The sequence below is a fragment of the Blennius ocellaris genome (genome assembly GCF_963422515.1).
Source record: "Blennius ocellaris genome assembly, chromosome: 5".
Lineage (NCBI taxonomy): Eukaryota > Metazoa > Chordata > Actinopteri > Blenniiformes > Blenniidae > Blennius > Blennius ocellaris.
The window spans coordinates 28422223-28442961 of record NC_137654.1 but is presented as its reverse complement, the minus strand read 5'-3'; the positions used below and the strand labels follow the sequence as shown (position 1 = coordinate 28442961).

Sequence of the window (20739 nt, the reverse complement as noted above, 5' to 3'; positions counted from 1 at the left end):
CCTAACAGTGGAGGAAACATGATGATGGTGCTCATTAAACAAATGGCAGGAACCTTTTCTGTTCGTATCGTGAATCACACCACACACTGGAGTGTGTGAATGGTGCTGCACACCATTAGCATGTTAAACCCATTAGCCCGCTGTGACGGTCTCCTCCTGCCGCACGCTCGGAGCTGGAAATGAACCCTACGCATGTGGCGACTGGTGTGGGGGCGCTGGCTGCACCCACGGGAGCCAGAGGAGGGAAGGGGATTTGTGGAAATAAATAAGATAGTGTATGAAGAAGATTGAAGTGAGAGCTGCAGCTCACATCAAAGACTCACCTCGACAGTTTCTCACCCGCGGTGAAAAACACCGACCATCAAAAGGAATCGTCTCGTCTTTCGCTTGTTCCTACAATGGTGACCGTGGCACGCCAACCGAGGAGGAGGTGCAGAGAAACGTGTTTACACAGGTCAGGGTCAGCCGGTAAGTTTTGTAAAAGCTAGGAATGCAACAATAAACACTTTTTTTTTTTTTTTTTTATAGGACGAATACCAGTACGAGTGCGAACCTTTAGCTACTTGCCGACACGGAGTATCGATATGAGCACTCACTCAATGCCATGAAACCTAATTTGTGCCCCATTTGTAAATGATATGCGAAGGCGATACATCGCTTTACACCAGGCTGCTGCGTCTACAGTCCACAGGGCAGTTCTTGTGCAATATTTAATTATTTGATCGGCCGTAACCCCTCCGTTGTTGTTTACATGCGCCGCTTTGCCCTCACTGGTTGATTTGTTTACTGGATTTATTGACATGTCAGCATAACACAACATCCATGTTCTTCGCTGGAGTCGTTCACAACCCCGCCTACATTTTTACCATACTTTCTGTTGTGGTGCCGTACCGTAACCTCCTGCTCCGCCACGTACTGTGGCGGAGAAACAGCGGCTTATGGGTACTGTAGACTGTAGACAGAGGGTTAATGGGTGTATCAGGGCACGTTCACACCTGGCGGGTTGTAGTACTCGGCTGGTTGTATCAGGGAGCTTTTACCTTCGTACAGTATCGTACCCGATAACCGATACTGGTATCGGTATTGGTATCAGTATTGGTACATCCCTAGTAAACAAAGTATCAACTCTCCACCGATGTAATAAAAATGTAACCCCAACAGTACGGTACACAGTGGCTTCATATACAACGAGACAGCTCTGCGGTTAATGTCGCACACTGCTTCTGTGTTACTTAGATGCAGAGACAATATTAAAGTTTAATGAAACATTGATTTTATGGCCTTGGTTGCATTACGACTGTGGGACTGTATGTGTAATGCCTTTTCTCTAAATGCAGTTGAAAGTAGTATGAAAGAAATCAGTCTTTTCAGCCCGACGGAGCCGGCGCCGCAGCGGTAATTTGAATGCAAAACTTCAAAGTCAAAGGCCAGGCAGAGACTACATTAAATAAACCCAGGGGTGGAGTCCCAGAAATAAATAATGAAATCCTCAGAGATGAAAGACGAGTTAAACTGACTGATTTTCGCTTGGATTTTTGATAAAGGAATAAGTCGATTAAAGTGTGCAAGATTTCTAAATGCGATCAAAATCACACGCCTGTTTATTTGATAACTATCGGTATCAGCAGGGATTTATGTGGCGTTTCCTGTGTTGCGACATACTGCATCAGCGTCCAGCCTGCTGTCAGATGAAAATAACTAGCTCCCTTTTAAATGACCTCCACAGAGACAAACGTTTGCTTATCATGCATTTTTTGGGTGGGTGGTTTGTTGTTTAGTTTCCCATTTTCAAGAAAAGCATAGCGACCCTAAAGAGAAAGGTGAAATAATTAATTGAACATGCAGCCGCAGAGTCGAATGTGGGAAACAAAGAAGTTCACACGATTCTAGCAAATTTTCCCACATTCAGTTTAACGTCACAGAGATGTGAAGGAATTCAGAGAAATAAAAAAACAAAAAACAATTAATACTAAATTATTATGGACAGATTACACATGTATAATACAGTATTTGGCTTCCTTGAACTAAGAATTCACAGATGTGTCTTTCGCCTGCGAGAGAAAATATCTAGATCAAAAAATTAATTCATGACGGGAACGTCCGAGCAACTCACGGCCAAAGGCAGTGGTAATGTGCTCACTGTCCAGCAAATAGTTTTCACCTCTGCAGCCACTGCTCTCCTCACAAGAGACCAGAGGCTGGGACTGTGAGCATTTTGAAGTTGTGTATTTCTTTTAGCCATTATAAAAATTACGCCGCATTGCTCTTCGTAAGCTGACGTGACACTCATGATGAAGCCACTCAGGCCCCGTTTACGTGACAACGAGGGCCTGTAATGTCAGGGTGGAAATGACACTGTTTAGATTTACTCTTAAATTATTAGTAACACTTCATGGCGACACCCGGACTGCAGTGGCTGCTGAATAACGTGTTTAATACTTGACCTTTATGTGCGTCGTAAATGACGTGTGCTCACGGCAGTGTGAATACTGAATGATGATCACAACAGTCATAACAATGACAATAAAATATAAATTAATCTCGCGTAATAATTATCAAATTAGCAGCCCTCAAATTTAGCGATTCGTCTCTTAAAACTGTCACTTCTGTAATTGAGTTTCAGATTAAGCATTTCACACAGCAACCCGAGTACAATCTGATGCAATATGTATTTGGTAAATATCTTAAGATCTAAAGTGTTTCATCACGTTGAGGCGGATTTGAAGGTTTTTATTCTGCGTGTCTGATGTTGTAAAATCAAATTCATATTCTGTTTTTGAACTCGTAAGAAGCTCTGTTCTGTTTTCAGAGTTATTCACACAGTTTGACTACTCTTTGCTCTCACGGCCTTGACGGTGTGTGTGAAGCTCACAGCAGTCAGCTCAGTGGATTCACCTGCAGCAGGTCACGTTCACACAGTCAGGTATTCACGAAAACTGATATTTCCCCCCACTCTACAGTTTCAAACACATTGTTCACACCAGATCATTTTCCCCCCAAAAAATCTATTTACGCAAACCTTGTTAACTACTACGAGCATGCCAAACCTATAGGGGGCAGTGTAACGAGAAGCATGACGCCTCTGCTCCTCGTCATAATAGCATTTGCAAAAACGCAGCTCGACGTAGGTATTCTCCGTGCTTCCTACTCTTATTCCATTCATACATTTTCTCAATTAGTTCAGTTCCACTTCCTGTTTTTTTTTAGTTCTGGTCGGCACCTCCATTCATAAGTAATCTTGGTTTTGGTGAGTTGCCGGTTTGTCTCTAACCTCCTGCCCACTAGTTGGCAGTATTGAGTCATTGTTGATATACTTCAGCAGGACTGCTTTCTGTTCCCTTTTTCTGAATGTCCTGTCTTTTTTTTGTCTATTTTTGTGTGTTGTGTTTCGCTGCTCTGCATCTGGGTCTCTGTACCGCCCCAGTAACATCTGTATTTTCATCCAGCGTCAGCCTTATCTCAGTAAATGTCAGCTTTTGTATTGTGGGAGGAGGCTTATGAAAACCAACAGGCACAGGAGGAACATCCAAACTCGACTAAGAAAAACTGTTAAACAAAAGATTGATATCAAGCCTGTTTATTTATTTCTCCATACCTCATGTAGGGTGCTTCAGCATGGGTATAAATCCAGGATCTGGACACGCCTGTGGGAGGAGATTTTTCTAGCAAAAGGTCGATTTGAGCCCAACAGCAGCAACATGATGTACAGTTTCCACCATGGATCCTTTCATTCAGTCCTGCAGCGTCACTCATTAACCAGCCCTGTTGTTAAAACCTAATATCAAATACATGACATGCTTACAATATTTCAAGCTACTGTGTCGAAGCGCAGAGCGTCATAACTCGAGCAAAGATCTGCACTCGTCTTATCTCGCCTTCAGAGACTCGCAGTTCTCTTAAAGGGGATGGTGAATGTGGCTGTCTGCCTGACTCGGGGCTACACGGCGGATCTTCCTCTGAGATGAAATAAACTGCAGATTTAAATAGCGAGTGGGAGGGAAAGGAGGTCGTTTGGTGGTGAAACTGAAAATCCCTAATCCGAGAGGCTCTCGGTGCTATAAATGGAAAGACGGATGCAGGTACAGTGTGTCTCGAACTTTGCGTCCCGGGTTTTGCTTGTTTCACTTAACTGGGAGGTGAAGTGTTTTCGACGGCTTACAGTAATCACCGTCTTCTGCCTCGGGACATCACACACAATTAGAGCATTCTGCTGCCTCGCTAAATGCCAATTTGAGCTCCAAGGCTGAACACTAACAAGGGTCCCACTCTAATAATGTGTATTCCTGCTTAGATGTGGAAAAGCCCAGCCGTGCTGAGTGCACAGGAACCCTTGTTGTCCAGTGAAATCGGGGTTTATTAGCTGCAAATTTTGACGCCGCAAGATGCAAGAAGTCTCCTCTCTCAGCAGCACAGCGCAGCTCGCTCACCTGGCCTTCCCACACATTCAGCTAAATTGCTCCATTTACGACTCTTCATGGATTTCGACGTGAAGCGAAATATGAAGATTTGTGTTATGTTCCGCCATGAAGACAAGCCATTGATTTAATTTATGCTGCTGTTGTGGAAGGTATTTGCTTTTAGAGTTTGGTCGATAATGAAACACAAGAGTTTTCTCTTTACACTGACGGAGGCCTCTGGTGTGAGATCATATCAGGGCAGTGGAGATTTTTTTATTTTCCCTCTGCAGACATTGCAGAAATTATGTGTTTCATACACAAAAACAGATGCTGTTGGTTTCTGCCATGACCACAGCTGCGCCCGCTGGAGACGAGCGAGAACAACCCGAGAGCTTCTGAATGAGCTCCCTGCCACCCCGTTATAACACTCCTGTGTTCCTGATCTTTGCAGCAGCTGAAAACAATCTGTCAGCACGCAGATTGCAATCTGTAGTCAGCAGTAACACCCACAGAGGAGGTCAGGTCGACCCAGTGCATGATATGAATTCCATTACACCAGGTGAGGGGCGAAAGGTGCCTCAGCCCGGAGACTCAGCCGAAGGGGGAGTCGGGCTCTGATTTGATGTCCATCACCTGCACTGGGAAAAAGGGATGAGATGCAATTTACATTACACGTAGGGATGCATCGACACCACTATCAGGCGTCTGTTTGATTCTGCACGACGGACTTTGACGACTCGGCGAGTACTAAGGGACATCGTGCGTCGGCAACGTCGCCCACAGGTATGCAAGGGAGGACGAGATGTGGAGATCCTTTCATATTCATCAGAATGACAAAAATAAGAACTGGAAATTATGATCTGCCGCGAAACAGTTCGTGGAACCAGTGACTTAATCAGCAGAGACATTTTAGAGCGGCAGAGTTAGCACAATGCCGCTCATTAGTTTTAGAACGCAGAGGAGGTTCACAAGGGCCAACGCACATCCTGTGGATACAGAGAGTTTGAATCATCGGCGACGCATAGGCTGTGGGGACGTGGTTCATGGCGGCACATAGCTTTTGCACACTGTGTACTTATGGAGTCAGAATTAATGAATGAATCAGTGCTCATATCGCTACTCAGGAGCTTAAGGTTGGTACTCGTCCTTTAAAGGGGTCATATCGTATGAAATGCACTTTGTAATGGTTTTCTAACAGCAATATGCATGTCCATACCGCTGCGTGATGCCCCAGAAGAGAAGAACGTTTTTTTAACTTTAGATCCACAGAGAAAGTTTCCTTTCGATTCGTAGTTCCTCCTTCAATGTCAAAACCAGCGACTTTAAGCTCGCAGGTGGTTGATAAAAGCCAAATTTACTTAAAATCCCACTAAATCAAACATTGGGATATTAATTGAAGCCCGTGCTGTGACTCCTGTAATCAAGATGTCAAATCGGCACTCGTTACGCCAGTGTGCAGTCAGATGTCATATATGGTGTTCGTAATTACTGAGAGGATAAACGACGGGGTTAGTTTCCTTCACTGACGTGTGTTAATGGTCATTCCTCATCGGCGTGATCACTGGTAATGTGGCGCTTCATTTTACTGGTGAAAAACAATAAATAAAAAGCAGACAGCATCTTTCTTCATGGTTGTTTTGTATATCCATCTGACATTTTTTGTGCACCACATTTTGTCTCCCTATTTACTCCTTTGTGCTGCTTGTAACAAGGCTTCAAAAGGCTCAGCTCAGGTTGCCTGTGGCTACCTTCTCTAAACACAAACAGCAGCTCCTCTCGCTGCAGAAGCACGACGCTGCTCTCTTCCTCTCTCCGACAACTACAGCAGGTTTTTGAATTAGCTGGTGCAGTTTACATTCTGTCTTTTTTATTTTTAAATCCTGGTGAGGTGAGGGATTATGGATACTTATCGGTGTATGAAGATCAAGGGGATTAGTGGTATAATCCCATTTGAGCCCACATAGAGTTTTGGCAACCTTGTCTAATTCTGTTCAACTATGATCTGCCCACTGCCCCGAACGTTTACTGTGGCACCGAGCCAGACGACCGGTACGCCCTCCCATCTCTGGTGGTTCTCCACTCAACCCAAAACAGCTAGATTTGTTCATTTATCCCAATCTCCTCATCTGGGCGAATCCACTGGATTGATTGACCTGGATATCAATCTGTCAATTTTTGCATCCTTTAGATTTTGTTTTATCCAACGGAGGGGAGCTGATCCCAGTTGACCAGGGATGAAGGCGGGGTTCGATCCGAACAGGTCACCTGTCAATCATCATGGAAACACAGAGAGTCACAAACTTCAGAGTCACATTCAGAGAGGTGGTGTTGTTTTTTTGGGACGCAGCAATAAAGTGGAGTGTAAAGAAAAAAAAAAGAACATGAAAACTCCAAACAGTGGGTCCAACTCGGGTTTAACTGGGGATATTGTTGCAGTGACTCTGGAGAGTGAACAGCATTCGTTTTCATCCGTGTCCCCTTTCTCATCTCAGTTCTCGCAGTGCTTGCACATCAGTGTCAACCCCCCCCCCCCCCCCAAAAAAAAAAAAACATCTTTTAATTTGCTCATCCCCAATTATGGGTAAAAATGCAAAACAGCACTCTTTTTTTTTTTTTTTTTAGCATGATAAGGATGCAGCTATTTTGCTTCAGGAAGATATAGAGAACCACCCTGCAGCAACTGCAGTGAGGAAAAAAGGAAAAAGGTTTTCTTCGTCTTGGCTCTCACTCATGCTGTTGAAGAGATAACCTTCCCCCACTCACATATGCACGACACGTTGCGGCGTTGTTAAATATCAAGACCATTCGTCATCCTAATGACCTAATGTGAACGGCATCAACAATTGCTTCCTTCTCCTTGTTCGGACTTTAATCTCAGCAGCCTCCATCCGCCCCGACTCCACGCTGGCCGGTAATGGAAGGTACAGGCATTGTGAATCACCGTTTCACGACAGCAACTGCTTCTAGATGGGAAATTATAGGGGCCACACATTGAGCCTGAATATCTCTAATGTGATATGTCATGCACAATAATCTTAGATGCTTGTTTTTTGGGGATGAATAAATGACCGTCATGCGCTCTCCCCCGTGCCAAAATCCAGAGAGGCGTCTCATTGATATTCTGCTGAGCAGCAGTATCAAAAACTTTGGCCAAGTAATTGTAGTGATGCTGAAATATGCTGCTTGATCTCTTTCCATTCAGTTGATCAAACAGGGGCTCTGTCAAGGCAGCTGTGGCTAACGCTCCGTTTGTGTGAGAGCATGGAGCACGGCAGCACTTTCTCCTCTGCACCTCTTGTCTGCGGTGGAGGCAGCCACGGTGCTACGAGGCCCTCCCCCTCCACGTCTGTCTCGACTTGTTTGTTTTTACCCGTGAAGCGTCGTTTGATCTCTGGCGTTGCTGCTGAAACAGAAACGTCAGGCCTGATGCTAATCCGACTGTAACTATGAGGCCTGCTGATGTTTGCGGGCAACATCAATACGCACCGGGGCTTGGTACCGGATTGGTCAGGAACATATGGCGAGTGTCAGGGGAATCCTGTGTGCCTGTACGCATTAAGGAGAATGTCTTTGAGCAATACGGCTACTTATCATCTGGTTAGTGTGTTCACTGCTCACCTGCATTGTTTGCGATGAAGGGAGACTTCAGCCGGCCCACATTAATCACTGTGGATGACGACACGCTGTCATCAGTCTTTTCTGACTGAGTCAAAACTTTCCTCAGCTTTCTGGCTGCTCTTGAATCTTAATTTGGATGCTGCAGCTGCAAAGTCACTCCGTCTGCTGTTGCTCTTTCCTAAATGCATGATTAAACTGGGTCATTTCCAAGCCCCTTCAGTGTCCCTCAGTGTTTGTTAAAAACTGATGATGATACATTTCCTGGTGTAATACGGACGTCGTAACATCAGAGCCGCACGTTATTTGACTTTCCCGGTGGTGGTGATGTAACTCGTCCCATCGACCTCTGGGACGCTCCATAAAACTGTGTGACAAAAACAAATCAATCTCGATGGTGTAATGTTAGGCGCTCAAGCTGGCCGGGTTGTTGCATTCGGGACCGTTTTTTCCGACTGCAGCACATCACAAAACACCCGGATGCCTTCGACCGGAGTCGTTATAATATTCACACGTTACAGATGTAGGACGCGTTCACACGAACAGCTGATTAAAGCCTGTCAGTTCCACACAGCCGTTCGACTGTAGCGCTCGCTCGCTGCGGATGGTACAGGAAGGAGGGCCGCGGCGGCACATTTCACATGATTTCATCATCAAAGCGTTTCTCCAGTGAAGAACCGTCGGTGAAGGACTGCTGAGAGAAAAAGGCCTCCCGATGCAGGACACTTCATATCGCCAGCAGTCACACTGCAGCGGCGGAAGCTTCCAGAAAATAACAAGGAAGTCTTGTGCCTCAGATAACTGGCAGGAACTGTATTTAACCCGTCACTGCTCGCTTGCTCTTCGCCGTAACTTCGTCGTGGCTGTAGAGAATGTCACACTCAATAATGCATGCCTAATTTAAAAGGACCACTGCCCTTTCTGGTCCCTGCTCTTTTTCTCAGCTGCAGAGATTGGAGCACCGTGGGGCACGTGAACCGGGGCTGATATTTTATCAATCACTGGATCTCATTCCCTACTTTGATAGAGTGTCAGCTATTATGGTGACCTCAGCGAGATAATTTGACCCGTGGAGTGTGCGGGGTTTACTGGCCTCGTCGGCGAGGGCTTTACTGGCTCTTTGAGACCATCGTCAAACTGCAGGGCGGTGACTTGGAGTAAAGCATCAATAATTCAAGGACAGTTAATTCACCTTGACGCTGGCCTTCGTGGGTGTTGAAGATGGAGCTCGGGAATGAAGTGCGCCTGCCCTTTGAGAGCGCAATGACTTCATTTACCTCATTAAAGACTACAGCAGGAGGATGCTTTGGTCAGTCCAGTTGTATTGAGCTATCGATCAAAGCTGGTACATGATGGGCTACAGTAGCTGTGGTGGATCATTGTCTTGTATGTGTAATAGGTCCGGGAAGCCTGAGAGAGGTTAATGGAAACACCTTGTACCATACGTCTTAAAAATACAATACAAACACTTCCTGCGCAGGCAGATAAGAAAGAGGAAACCTCTGACTATCTCCTAATAGCCCCTTCGGCATAATCCCGGTCTGCAAGCTCAGTCACTGCAGGTCTGTTGTTTAGATTATCTTTGTAAATAATGTAAGCCGCTGTGGCGAAAAACAGCCTCTCGTCTGGCTGTACGCAGTCCGATGTTACCGACAGCCACATCAGCCATCGCAGTATGATGAGGATCTCCAGCATGTCTGACCTTCTAATGATTGGCCTCCAGCTAAGGCCACAGCAGGACGCTCGTGTAATAACTTCCTCCGTACATTGGCAAGATTACAGCAGTGTCGGCAGCTGGAGAGCTGCTGAATGATCGGAGAGGAACTCATCTTCGTTCTTACAGCTTCATTGGACACAGAAAGTTGGTGAAACGGGATAAAACGCAAAAATAAATACAGCCAAATAACATTCAGCATTTACTTTGGGGCGGCATTGTCTTTACTTTTTGACATTTTAGGGCCCGTTTACACGGCAACTGTTTCAAGTGGAAACGCAAACGTTTTGTTGCGTTTTGGGAGTCCGTTTGCAGGGAAACGGTACTTGGAGTCACTAAAAACACTACTTTTGCGTGTAGACACTGGAAATACAGCTACTGCACATGTGCACCACGACCATAGTAAGTAATTGTTCTACATTCAGAGTGTCATGACTCCCAGTCCATATTCTCCTGGGACTTGGTAGTTTTATTTTGAATAAAAATCCACCTTGGTTGTTTGTCCTCTACAATATTTATAGCACATTGCTCTCTGCAGCATGTGTGTGCGGCTTCTTTACGAAAACAAACACCACCAACATGAAAACTACACCATTTTCAATATTTTGCTGTGTAATTGTGAAACTTTTCTGAAACGAAAATGCAAAACAACACTTTCACTTGAAAGGTTATCGTCATCGAGCCTCAGTCGAGAGGTGAAGTGGAGAACCAGAGACATGTAGGACACCTCTTGTGCTCGTTACATCTCGATCGCCTGCTGCTGTGGGAATCCGTTGTAAACAACTGCAGACCTGCGGAGCTTTAAAGTCTCAATATGGATCTGGTGAACAAGAGCACTTCTGCATCGCGGCAGTTTTATTCCCCATTGCACTCGAGCCAGCTGTATTTATAGCTTGTTTTTGATTCACCTGAGGTGTTCTGGAAATATATTGCGCTCATTAGAGCTGTCAAACTGTCACGCTCAGGTAACGTTATAATCACGTATGCCGGGTTGCACTGGATGAAAGGTATATTTCCGTGTGAAAATACACACGTGTGTTTTATGCACGTATTGAAATGTGACTTGGAAAAAGAGAAAGCTTGTTAAGAGTTTTGTGACTGGTGTGATCGCAGATAAAGATGAGTTCTTAGCGTTGTATCAATAAACTGCTGAATGAACACAAAATAACAAGATTGCTTCTCAACTGTAGCTTTAATGCTCTAAACCTCAATGTGCTGTCTGTTGTTATTGAATCCATCCATTCATCCATCCATCCATCCATCCATCCATCCATCCATCCCAACTTTTCTAATTTTGAGGTTGAGAATGATACATGACATTTGCATAGTAATTTTTCTTCTTCTTCACCAAATCACTATGACACCACATTTTCAGGTGAAAATACAAATCTGTCGTTGCACTATGAGCGTCCATTTACATGACAAGGGTGTTTGGAACCACTGAAAACTGCTCCCAAGGTGGTACTTTTTGAAAAGATTTTGTCTCCATGGAAACGGGCAAAGCTTAACTTTCTGAGAATATAGAATGCCTGTGTACTCCTATTGTTAACGCCTATAGTGTATTGTTCTCTGTGTGCATGTGTGTGTGGTTTCCTTGCAAAAACAACCGACAGCAAGCGGCCCAACATGAAAACGACATCGTTTTCTGCATTTCTGCTTAAAAAAAATGTTCTCTAAAAAGTAAAACTTTTCCAAAACGAAAACACCAAAACGATTCATTCTCACTTGAAACTTTATGTAAACGGGGCCTAAATATGCCGTTGGAGGAAACCGGATTAACTGGACAACAGCCACACATGCTCAGGGAGAACATGCAGACTAAGAGTAAGAGGAAACTTACAAAGAAGTGTTTTGGGTTTTCTTTCCTGAAAAGTGAATATTTGTTTTCTTTCACAGCGGCATCCCCGGAAAGAAATGTGGCACCATCATCTTATCCGCTGAGGAGTTGGGAAACTGCAGAGTACGTACAAATGGGTTCCACCAGTCAATTGTCCCTTCCAGTGTCTCAATAAATGTTTTGCTATTTTTCACTTGTCTGAAGTTGAACTTGACCCTCTTAGAGGATTTTAATTGAAGATAGATTTTGCTTGTCGCTGTGTGACAGTGTGTGTTGGTGGGGAATCGGTGCGTAATGCCTGTTTAACAGCGATCACGAGCCTTCCGGAGTGAAGTGAGATGTTTAATGGCACCGACTTCAGTAAGATATATTGTATCATAAACAAAGTCATTAAACGACTGGGATACGCCGGCGCTGCTACGCAATTGCGTCTCTCGTGGGGAATTTGTGTACATAGTGAGCATGCCGTGAGTTTGAATGGCTATTTAATGAGACCGCCTTCTTTCCAATCGCTAAAACGGGCGTTTGCGCCTATGTGTGGCGTGTTAATCCATGAGTCTGCGTTAATAACCTCTGTCCACCGATGCCCATTGGCTTTCTCCTCGCGCTGCTAAATGAAGATGGTAAATAATCACATTATAGTGGCGCCGGTGGGGCGGGAGAAAGTAGCAGTACTTATTGGACGGAACAACCGGCCGCCCTCAGAGACTGTACAGTAAACCGCTGGGCCTCAGGGCACATGCTTTATGATGTCCTAATGACTGTAAGCGTCTAATGATTCAGCCCTTTCTGGCTTTCTGCTCCATAGTGGTGTTAGGGATCCGAGTTGAACCAGAATTATACAACCTTCATTATCTGGTATAACTTTTAAAGTCAGAATTTGACTCTGTTGCTGTGAAAGTTGGAATGAAAGGATACAGACAAAGCAGCTGTGGGAACAGAGTTTATTTAAATGTGGTTAATGATGACAGTCCGAACCAGTCAGGGTTCATGAGTGGGTGGTCGAAGTTACATCAACGGCTTATTTTCTGCAAAAATATAATCGGCTGCGATTTGGTTTTGAGCCAAAGATTTCAAATTGAGTGTTTTGCACACAGCTCATTCAGGACTATTTTAGTTTTTTGAATTCTATGAAATAATCTGAAAAATTTGATTTTTCATCCACTCATAGTAACAAGGGTCCGCAAACTGTGACTGTTTAGTTCCACTGTATTGGCTCAGTGATGCATTCTGAAAAGTACGTGTAGAACAATTTCCATCCTATTATTATGTTCTTTTGGGATTCTGGTAAAGTCACTTTCAATTTTATTTGCATAACTGGTTTATTTTCAAAAAGACTCTCCACGTTAAATGGTTAAAATGGCTAAAATGGCTAAAACTGCTACTAGACAAAGGCTGCAAATGGGGAAAAAGTCTGATAAGAAGGATTAGCTGGAAAGAAAAAATAGCCAAATCCTTTGAAACTTTTAAGAATGGAGCAAAAGCAGGGGAAAACAGCTAAAAGAGACTAGAAAAAAAACAGTTAAAAACAATCAAACGCGCTGAATCAGTTAAAATTGTCTGAAAAGTTAAAACAGCTAAATGTATTCTAAATTGTAGGCATGAAACATGAGTTTAGCAAACTACATGAATAGCTCCTTTAAGATTAAACGTGGTTATTTGAGGGAAAGTGACAAAAACCACTCTTTTATTGTGAAAGGCTGCAGACCCCTGCTCTAAGTGAATTAACACGGCTTCACTTGCCTTCTGAGGTAGGGTCACTTTCCTCCAAATTTCACTTCAGACATCCTTCGTGCATCTTACAGTGAGGTAGACGATAATAAAACCACGTTGATAACCGTCACCGATCAGGTCCTGCTGAACCAAAGTGTCGGTGCTCACAGCCATTGAAAGGTTGATGTGAGTCATCTGCCGCTTTGATTCTGTGATGATGGGGAGTTACCGGCATCGCCGCCAAAGCACCACTCCAAGAAGCGATTGAGTAATATAAATGCAAATGATTGTTGCTGGTACAAATGATAATTTCTTCACTCGGAGACTGAAAATTACAGTGTGGGAGGGACTCGGACTTGACATGTCACTCCATTGCCGCCCTGTTTACTCACAAGTTAACCTTGAACGGCGGCGCCTCGGGTTTGAGCCGAGAACGGTAAAACACGAGAGAACGACAGCTTGTAAACGATGACTCCGAAGACACGGCTGTCAGCACAAGTCCCACACATATGAATTATAGCAGTTTGGTATTGCTTCCATCCATCTGGACTGTGTTTATTCTATAATCCACCTGTGGCCAATAAAAGGAGGCAGCTGAGCTGCTGCTTCGCCCGAGGTAAACACCACAACTCTTGTTTGGGAAAAACTGAGACCTCCAGAGTGGGAATAAACCTGGGAGGGGGGGGGGGGGGGGGGGGGGGGGGTGGAGGAGGGGTGGTGAGGGGGGGTTCCTGCAGGGACTGTTTGGTCGCCTCTCACCTTGGCGGTCGGATTTGCCGGGTGTCATTAGACGGGAGCAACAGCCTCTGCGTGGATCAAAGGCTTCCTCTTGGCTGCCGTTATCTGTGGCGCCGCCGAGCAGTGGGTGGCTCACTTTCACGTCGCCTTCATGGTCCAGCTGCATCTCTTTTTCTGATTTGGATCTCGGCGAGGCACGCGACGGTTCACATGTGACAGCTATAAACCGCAGGCTCCCGCCGGCTCGGGGATTAAGCAAGCGTCGTTTCGTGATACAACCGGGAACGCCGTGGAGTCAAATTAAGGCTGTTTTTATTTATATGGGCCAAAATCACAAATCTGCCACAACAGAGGCTTTTACACTCAGGCTATAAAGCACGTCTTTATTCCCTCACACTAAGCACTAATTACTATTGATGTTGTGGATTATAGATGAGGTATTTTTTTTTTCCCTCAAGAAGAAGAGACATTAAAGATAACTTTAAAGAACACAAGCCCCATCATCAATTATACTTTAATTCACATAAAAACTACAAATTACAGCACATTTTTATAATGAATGCAATGATATATTTGTTGGAATCTATATTAAACAAATTCCTTCGCTGATGCACAAAAAGTCCTTTACTCTTTATGCTCATATCCGAGTTTTATTTCAGTTTTATGGCTTGTTGAGAAAACTCCCTCCCGTTGGATCTGCAGTCATAATGTACCAGCACCTGGATGAATGAGGCGATGCAATAAAAGGCACTGTGTTCATTTCTGGTCCATGACTCATGCTGCAGATCACCAGAAGTAACGAACACTCAAGCATTGTCTGCATTCCGTTGACGGACCAGGTTCACTCTCAGGATGCGTTCGTTTCCCAGCGATATCTGGAGAGGGCAGCGGAGGAGAGACGGGACTTACTCGTTCCCCCGTCGCTCCTAAACCTGGGTGGTTGAAATGAATGTTCTGCTTTTACCCCACCTAATGAGAGAACACTGCTCCCCTCCGAAGTGGGGATATGTTATCTGAGCCTAATGAAGGCTGACGGCGCTGCGTTGTCGTGTGCTCAGGGGGGCGTCGAGGTTAAGAAGGAAACTTTCCAGCGGGGCTTTTCGGGGCCTTTAAGTCACCTGAGCCAACTCTTTTAACATGGTTTGTTACAAGTTGTTGTTTTTATTTTGTTTTGGGGCATTTGTGAAATTATAGATTCTATCATCATAATAATAATTTTAAAAAAAATCCACCCAGAGAGAGAGACTGACACACTGAAACGAGTAATTCACACAGTGGATGGCTCCATAAGTTGGCTTGTTCATATCCAACTGTACAAATGAGAAAAAGTCAATTTTCCACTAATGTGCTCTTCGTCTACATCACAGACTGGAAATGTCAGTCGGAAATTAAAATAGATATACAGGAGGTCGTTTAGCTGCTGAGGCCTTTGCTTTTTTGGTGTGTTTCAACATTTCGCTGGGAAACCAGAAGAGCAGTCATAATTAAATCCGCCGGTTGTTCGAGGAAACGCGGTGCGTTGAATCGGTGTTGCGGCTTCCGACTTGCCGCCCAGCAGCAGTTGGCTCTCGTGTCAGAGCAGGTCTGTTCTGTGAAGTGTCTGGTGGCGTGACGTGGCGTGATGGGGGTTAGGTCAGCCCGGAGCACGCCGCGCTGATGTGGGTCAAAGAAATCGATGGTGGCCCCAACCGGCGCCGTGCTGATTCAGATCTAATAGCGGCACTTTGAAACCTGGAAGCCCCGGACGACCAGCCGGGTGGAAACCGCTCTTCTTCCTGCAAGATCAAGACTCCCGAGTGTCTTCTGGTCACATTGTCTCGCTTCATTACACAGTTGACTCTCGTCTGCACTTTATTCCAGGGCTTACTGTAAAGCAGTCCTGTTATCCAGCTTATTGACACTTTCATATGGTCTCGTTGGTTCAAAAACATTGTATTCAAAGTTTATTGTTTTCCTTGATTTTCCTCTATTTGAATATTGGATCATCGGAGCTGCATTCAGGATCTGCTGTGTCTGTGTGAGCTGGACTGGCTCCGCCCACACATGCCCATCTATGGGAAGAGGAGGAAGTACTTGTGGCACCATGTGCCAGAGCAGAGCTGCCTAATTGTGGCAAGAGTCAAAGGGAGGGATCTACCTTGATTGTGATTGGCTAAACCCCCGATGACACTATATAGGGTTTGAGTTCTGATTGGCTGGTTGGAGCAACACACTTTTTAAAACTTTAAACAAGCCAGGGAGAGAGGGGACACACGTTCTTCCAGTTATGGGAACAAACACTACTGCTGGAAAACCATTAGAAAGTGAATTTTGAACGATCTGACCCCTTCAAGGAATTGTCACACAGCGGGTGCTCGAGAAGACTCTGCAAAGTTTACCCGACATGCAGCCTCATTACTCCGTCATGCAGTGAAATACCTTGACCACCAGGAAGCTGTTTGGAATCAAGAGCATTATGGGCACATTCATTGTCCTCAATATAGCCGTCCACATTGAAATGCAGCTGAAATGAGTATAATTATGATAATGCCAGCCTTTCTAATGTATCATTAGCTGCACTCATACCCTCCGCATCCTTTTGGTGCACAGCTCCCTTGTTCACGCCAGGTTTTAGAGTCCATTTCTCTGTCTTTGCGCGGTGCCTCGTATTGTCGCCATTGCCGTATTCAGCACAATATGATATTGTCAGTTCCACATCTCTTATGGTAACGACGTTTTGAGTGTTGGAGTTGCATAATAAAGGAATGGTAATTCAACTAATGAATGCGTGTTCGGCTGTGGAAACGACGGGGCCGCCGGTTGGTTTCGCTCTCCGCCTTTTCAGGATTCAGTTAGCGTTCTGCTTTTATTTGGTGCTTCGCTGCTTTTATAACTTGGCACACAGCATGTATAAACAAGCAGCAGGAGGTAAACAGTAGAGCGTGGATTTACTATGTCCTCTACTTTTTTGTCTTCCCATTTGTCTGACCCTGGACTCCCTTTTTCAAAAAAATGTTTTCCTTTTTTTCTTCCTCTGACTGCAGGATTATGCCACCATGCAATTCTGTGCCAACAAACTGGATAAAAAGGACTTCTTTGGAAAGTCAGACCCCTTCATGGTTTTCTACAGGAGCAATGAGGATGGCACGTAAGTTTGTTTCTCGCCTCTGCATCTCAGCGGGTTTTCGGCTTCTGTATATCAAAGCCAGGTTGGAGGGTGTGACGACCGGGGAGGGAAGGGAGCCAAGGTCGACAGAAATTATACAGAGACTCGAAAACCCGGCTGCATATAGATCAGGTTGTAAAAGTATTCGGTTTGGAGAGGGAACCGTCTTTTTTTTTTCTTTTTTTCTTTTTTTTTTTTTAAGGTTTTGTATCCTTGTTGTTTTTTTGTGTCTCCAGGTTCACCATCTGTCACAAAACCGAGGTGGTGAAGAATACACTAAACCCTGTGTGGCAGAACTTCGCCATCCCCGTCAGAGCGCTCTGCAACGGAGACTATGAGAGGCAGGTTTCACGATGAAGGGGAATTAATTAGACACATACACATAGCAATTTTCACATGGAAAGAGCTGAATGGGGTTAAAATACAAGGTGATTTAAAAATGTTTTTTCAAAATGTCAATCAGCATTAGAAACCTTTTTTTTTTTTCCCAGCGTTACTACATCAAATATAGAATCATTACAGACTCGTCCCTGACGACATACCACATCGGCCCGCTTGTTCATTGATTCGCCCTCCACCGGCAGGAGCTTTTCAGAGCATTTCTCGCTTGTGATTGGCTGCTGCAGTGGCGTCCCCTATCTTATCTGAATCTCCTCAGAGCAAAAGGGCTTTGCAGGACACCTAAGGAGCAGGAACAGTTTTGGCAGGAAGAAGAAAATCAGTAGGGAGAGAAAGAGTGGGGTGAGGGGCTGACAGCGGCCTGGAACAACAAAAAAACCTTGCTATGTTGACGTGTGTGTGTGCGTGTGTGTGCGTGTGTGTGTGTAGCCCGTAGAAATCTCATGGGGAGTGTGCAGAAGCCGTCAAGCAGCAGGTGAAACCGTGGCCTCTCCACCAAACGCAGATTATTTGCTTCTGTTCGTCTTGGGCTCACCTGTCCACAGAAACTAATTGGGTCAGACTGATGGAGAAGGAGCATGAAAGACGCTTGAGTCCCTTTGAGGATTTTTTTTTTTGATGGCAGAAGAAATCTACAGCAATTTAGGGTCGCTTGACTTAAAAAATTTTTTTTTTTTTAAGATGTCAAGAGTTTGCTGTGCTGTTATTTGTGACATGCCCTATTTTAGAGATCTGTGCAGCGGAGCCACATCAAATTTTTCACTCTTTTGATCCAGTACTTTTCAATGAAGCAGATTCTAAAGTTCTGTGTAAAACATAATGGCTTTGTGATAATTACCAGTGGCCTTATTGTGACCCGCGGTAAGTAATTCAGAAGCGTTTTCACTGCGTCTTGCAGTCTCCCCGCTCCGCTCCCATAAATCTCTTGAAAACTACCTGGATTTAATACCGATCAGAAAGCAAAAGTCTCTCATTTTCAAACACGCCGTTGGATGTGGGAGCTGAAATGAAGCTGGTCTGCAGGGTAGAGACGTGTCACTGCGCCAACCCGACCCCGATCATCATTTTGATGTCGGCTTGTCACTGGAGATTCATCCACCGCCAGAGTGTCAAAACACATCAGGGTTTTTTTTTTTTGATCCGTCAGTCACGACCGGAGGGGGAAGAGTTTGTCTTACTTGGACTGTGAATATCTGCTTGTGTTTCCTCAGCGCTCGGGGGGGGGGGTGGGGGGGGGGGGGGTGCGTCGGCTCGCTTTAGCACCGACTCACAAGATAATTATTGTGGTTTTCTTTCTTCTTCTTTTATTTGTACCTTTGTTGTGGGGCAAACGTTGCCGACAGAATGAGTTCAGGTCAGGGGAACAGGGCAGCCCTCCATCACCGCGCCCTCTAATGGAGGCGCTGACGTGAGATTGACAGCAGCTGATGAGAGAGTTGGGAAAGAGAGGGCGGGAGAGAGAAAAAACATTGCTCGTTTCCCTTCAGATTCAGGAGAAAAAAGAAAGCACTCGTCTGGTGTTCAGTGAATTCTCTCCGGCTTACACGTTTTTTTTGTTTTTTTTTCACCTTCCAACATATTTTAGGAACTCGCACCAAAAGGGTTTCCTTTCTCTCTTTGATGGATTAAAAAAAACCCAACAAAACAACAAAAAACAAACAATTTACAGAAACTTTGGGAAACACAGTGGAGTCACTCTTTCCCCTGCGAGAGGCACAACCTCAGTGCCAAACAAGTACAGCACAAGTTTATCGTTAAATGAAGTGAATTTGTGCTGCTTTTGATATTCATTGCATTTATTGACACTGGCATTGATTTAGTAACTGTTCCCCCTCAAAAACTGACCAGTCTCAGTGTGCAGCTTCAAAAAGGTATAAATTAAATGAATGAATAAATAAAAAGGTCCTTGGATCTTCTGGAAAGATGTTTGCATCTTTAGCATGCAACACACAGACCCAGCTCTCCTCCATTGATTTAATTTAGCCTACACTAACAATTAATGAGCTTTAAAAGCTTGTTTTGTGCTGAGTCATTTTAAAACCGCTCTTTGTGAAGTTTGTGCTCAAGGGCAAAGCAGCAGCAGCTCATACACTGAATTAATTTGATCCCACAGTCAAATTTTCTTCTGTGTTTCGCAGGACGATAAAGGTGGAGATATACGATTGGGACAGAGATGGGAGGTAATGTATGCATATACAAAATACATTTTACAACAAAGTTTCCATGCTTTGTCTTCTGATGGTGAATGGTTTTTGCACTTGTGGAAAGACTCGGGGGAAACCCACATTCACATGTTTTCAGACTTGATCGCTGTGACCACAGTTTCTGAATAAACTCTCTGTTCCCACCAGCCACGATTTCATCGGTGAATTCACCACAAGCTACAAAGAACTGTGTCGGGGTCAGAGCCAATTAAACATGTACGAGGTAAGTAAGTGGAGATAAAGACAGTCGATAGTTTTATTGGCTCGTTTGTCCCCGTCAGAGCGGTGGTCCTGTATGTTAAAGAGAGAATCCTGTTGCTGTTGTTTTGCGTTTGACTGATTTTTCTTTTGCTCTGCTGACCAAGTGCCATTTACACGACCATGTTTCAACTGTTTCCTTTTGGGCCACTAGTGGGTGCTGTTTTTTGTTTTTGTAAAAATAAAACCACACACACATGCGCTCAGAGAACAACACTTTAATATATTGGCAAGCACATGGACATTCGTGTGAACAGACGACCAAGGAAGATTGTTATTACGGCGACTGTCAACTATTAAACTATCCAGTCTCAGGAGATTCTGGACCGGGAGTCATGACACCCTGGAGTGCAGAAACAACTATTTTCCATGACCGTGGTGTTTATGTGCAGTAGCAGCGTTTCGGCGGACTACAGGGAGACAGAGCCTGATCGTCTTCAGAAAATTGCGTTGTCGCATGTTTACTCGGAAACAGAGCATTGTCAAAAAGTTCCACCATGAGAGTCATTCTCAAAGAGACACAACAAACATTGTAAATGTGGCCTTAACAGAAGGATCTAGGGATATATATATATATATCTCCCCACTTGTGATAGTTTACCCACTCGAGATGCTAAATGTGTCCCAGATGAAGTGAGCCACTTTAAACACACAGACTTTGCGCAGACTCTTAATGAACCGCTGTGGAAACACCTTTGTCGGAGTGAGTCTGCCCGACA

The 20739-nt window shown here is 44.6% G+C and overlaps 1 protein-coding gene across 1 annotated transcript in view; it reads left to right on the top strand.

The window, feature by feature from the left end:
* Positions 1 to 20739, top strand: part of cpne5a (copine Va) — a gene marked incomplete at its 3' end in the record, with an annotated part of 80129 nt that overhangs the window by 24684 nt on the left and 34706 nt on the right. The window contains exons 8-12 of the mRNA XM_080497335.1: positions 11623 to 11686; positions 17038 to 17141; positions 17396 to 17500; positions 19697 to 19738; positions 19910 to 19985. Of these exons, the coding sequence (XP_080353461.1) occupies positions 11623 to 11686; positions 17038 to 17141; positions 17396 to 17500; positions 19697 to 19738; positions 19910 to 19985 (391 nt within the window). The remainder of the gene's footprint in view (positions 1 to 11622; positions 11687 to 17037; positions 17142 to 17395; positions 17501 to 19696; positions 19739 to 19909; positions 19986 to 20739) is intronic.